Raw genomic sequence first — 3,035 nt, forward strand, 5'->3', positions numbered from 1 at the left:
TCTATCTATCTATCTATCTATCTATCTATCTATCTATCTATCTATCTATCTATCTATCTATCTATCTATCTATCTATCTATCTATCTATCTATATATATATCTATATATATATCTATATATATATATATATATATATATATATATATATAAGATATAAGAGTAAGATAAGGATAAGAATAAAATAAGATAAGGGTAAAAATAAAACAAGATAAGGATGATATGTAAGAACAACCTCAATAATTAGTAAAAGTAGGTATTTGAACAGGTTCCTCTAGCCAGTTGGGGCATGAGCCAGGGACTTATCTCCTGTTTCCAAAATGCATCATAAACTGCTTGAGTAAGCTTTTCTACTATGATAACTGGTGAGTAAAATAAAAAATATTCAATAAAATGTATTTGTGTTTAATACGTATTTTTTCAGATAAACTTTAATTCTGAACTGTAGGCCGACATAATGGGTCTTGATGAACCGTTTTCAGTTAGTAGCTTTGTGTCAGTCAGTCCAAGGTCATTTTAATGGCTTGTGAGGATGTATTAGCCGCAAGGGCTGCTGGGTAATTTCAAGATGGGGAAAACATCACCATTTCATCCTAGTTTGGTGTTAAAATGGGGTTGTTTATCTTGGTAGTCTGTCCATGCTAAGCTAAAATTATGTTTTGGAGGTTGCAGTTGTAGATGTTAATATTGGCAACATTTGGGAGAATGTTTCACCAATTGCATATAAGCGAACAACAATTTTCTGAATTTTCTGCAATGCATCACTAACTAATTATGTCTTTCAACATACAAGGTATGTATGAAGTAGTGCTTCATGTCCCTCTGGTATGTCTGCTTTTTTCTTCTTGAACCTCAGTTGTCATTGGCAACCTTGCCTTGCAAGTCAATGACTCAATATAATCACCTGTTTATCCTTGGTAGTAAGGATAAACAGTTAACCAATCTGATTTTACTATCTCTGTAAAGTGCCTTGAGATGACATGTGTTATAAACTGGCACTACATAGACAAACCAAACAGATTTAAAAGTTACATTTTAGTTTTTTTTTACTTATCATCTTACTGTATCACTTATTTGTCTCTCTTTCTGTTGAGCTCATGATCTGCCATTTGCCATCTTGTTTCCCCCTCATATTTACTTTTGTCCTTTCCTAGAGAATCCCTCTCTGTCTCTGCTGCAGAAGACTTTTTTCAGTCCAGTGAGCTGCCACGCTACAGGCTTCTATCCTAAAAGAGCCCTGATGTTCTGGAGGAAAGATGGGGAAGAGATTCATGAGGACGTGGAACATGGAGAGATCCTTCCAAACAATGATGGGACCTTCCAGATGATAGTTTACCTGAATGTATCCTCAATCCGTCCTGAAGATTGGAGGAGATACAACTGTGTGTTTCAGCTCTTTGGGAAAGAGGAAGAAACCATCCAACTGGATGAAGCAAAGATAACAAGCAACCGAGGTGAGGATAAAATGTTTCTGTTACTTTTGTTATATTTTGTTGTGCATTTAATTCAATGTTGTCGTTTTGTTTCATTAACCAGAAATCTCTTCAAAAAGAGGTCTTGGATCTCAATGAGACTCTCCATATAAATAAATGTTACATCTCTCATACTCACAAGTTAGGTGTATCAGACTCACAAGTTAGGTGTATCAGAGGACTGTTCATTACCATGTGTTTACTGTACTGGTAAGCTGGCACTGAGCTTAACAGCCGAAAAATTATTTTAAAAGCCAAACAATTCTGCTTATAAATAAGCTGCATGTTGGTCTCCTCCTCATATGAAGATACAGTTGTGTGAGATTTTACTCAAAAACAGGCTGAATCTAAACACAAGTTTACCATTCTAAATCCTCTAAAACTGTGACATGAAGCACTGAGTTTTTAGTGTTTGCCTTCAGTTTACGCACTTTGCAATTAAACGAAAATATATATATTTCTTGTTTATCGAACATGGATGGGTTTTTCGCTTTTCCAAGTTTGTGCTATGCCAACTTGTTCATACTTTGATTAAATGAATGTAATTTGGTCTGTTATGTTTTTTTGTTCTTCTTTCTTAATTTACCAGAGAAGCCCAGTAACACAATCAGCCCCATGACTGCTGCTATGATTGGTTCTGTTCTTGTATCCATTGCTGCTGCTGCTGGATATGTGGTCTATAAAAAGATTTAAAGTAAGCAACTTGGATTGTATGTCTCGTATAATATGCTTTCATTCATTTTGTAAATTTATGAGGACATCTGGTACAAAGCACCATTGACTATTTGGTAGTGATTAGAGGACCAGAATGAAGAAGCAAGAATAAAAACTAAATGTTTTTGTTTGATTCGTTGATGTAGATAATATGTTTTAATAAATTAAAGATTAACATATTTTGGCATTAATAAAAGGTAATATAAATTCTTATATTTTGTTTTACAGACAAAAATCTGCTTGTGCCATCATCCTGTAAGAACACCCCCAACATATTTTTTCTCTCAGCTAATTGTGTTGCAGTAATTCAGCGAAATCACTTCCTTTGCATGTTGTGGAATAATTTAATATTGCTCAGAGAGGTGTAAGATGAAGTGATCATACAGTCGTCCTTTAGGTTATTTTAGCAATTCGTTCATTCATTTATTTTATTCATTCAATTTATTTGTATAGCTTCAAGTTAAAACACATGTCATCTCAGACCACTTCCCATAGACAATTTAATTAAGTCATTCTGACAGATTGGTTAAAAATCCTCTAAAGCCCCTGTCACACCTTAAGGAAAAACAGCTGATTGCATCAAGTCATTGACTCTAGAAGGCACACTCCTGCTGGATGAGCCTGTGGCAACAGTGCATAGTCTCCTGCATTTTGTCATTGACTCTTAAGCAATCCGTCACTCCGAGCGTGCACACATCAACAGCGGAGAAGGAGAAACTCCCTTTTAACAAGAAGAAGCCTCCATTAAAAACAGGCTAAAAAAAACTGATATACAAGAGAAACAACGGTGGCCGGCCCAGCTGCTATTTCTTTCCAGAATAGTGTCATAGCTTAACAGGAACATACAAGAT

At 35.2% G+C, this 3,035-nt stretch overlaps 1 protein-coding gene across 1 annotated transcript in view; it reads left to right on the forward strand.

Moving 5' to 3' along the window:
* Positions 1-2,464, forward strand: part of LOC107101426 (major histocompatibility complex class I-related gene protein-like) — a 29,696-nt gene extending 27,232 nt beyond the window's left edge. Inside the window, exons 3-5 of the mRNA XM_015400338.1 lie at positions 1,153-1,452; positions 2,060-2,164; positions 2,413-2,464. Of these exons, the coding sequence (XP_015255824.1) occupies positions 1,153-1,452; positions 2,060-2,163 (404 nt within the window). The 3' untranslated portion in view covers position 2,164; positions 2,413-2,464. The remainder of the gene's footprint in view (positions 1-1,152; positions 1,453-2,059; positions 2,165-2,412) is intronic.
* Positions 2,465-3,035: the final 571 nt, after the last annotated feature.

The sequence above is a fragment of the Cyprinodon variegatus genome, unplaced genomic scaffold (genome assembly GCF_000732505.1).
Source record: "Cyprinodon variegatus isolate N-32 unplaced genomic scaffold, C_variegatus-1.0 Scaffold1093, whole genome shotgun sequence".
NCBI lineage: Eukaryota > Metazoa > Chordata > Actinopteri > Cyprinodontiformes > Cyprinodontidae > Cyprinodon > Cyprinodon variegatus.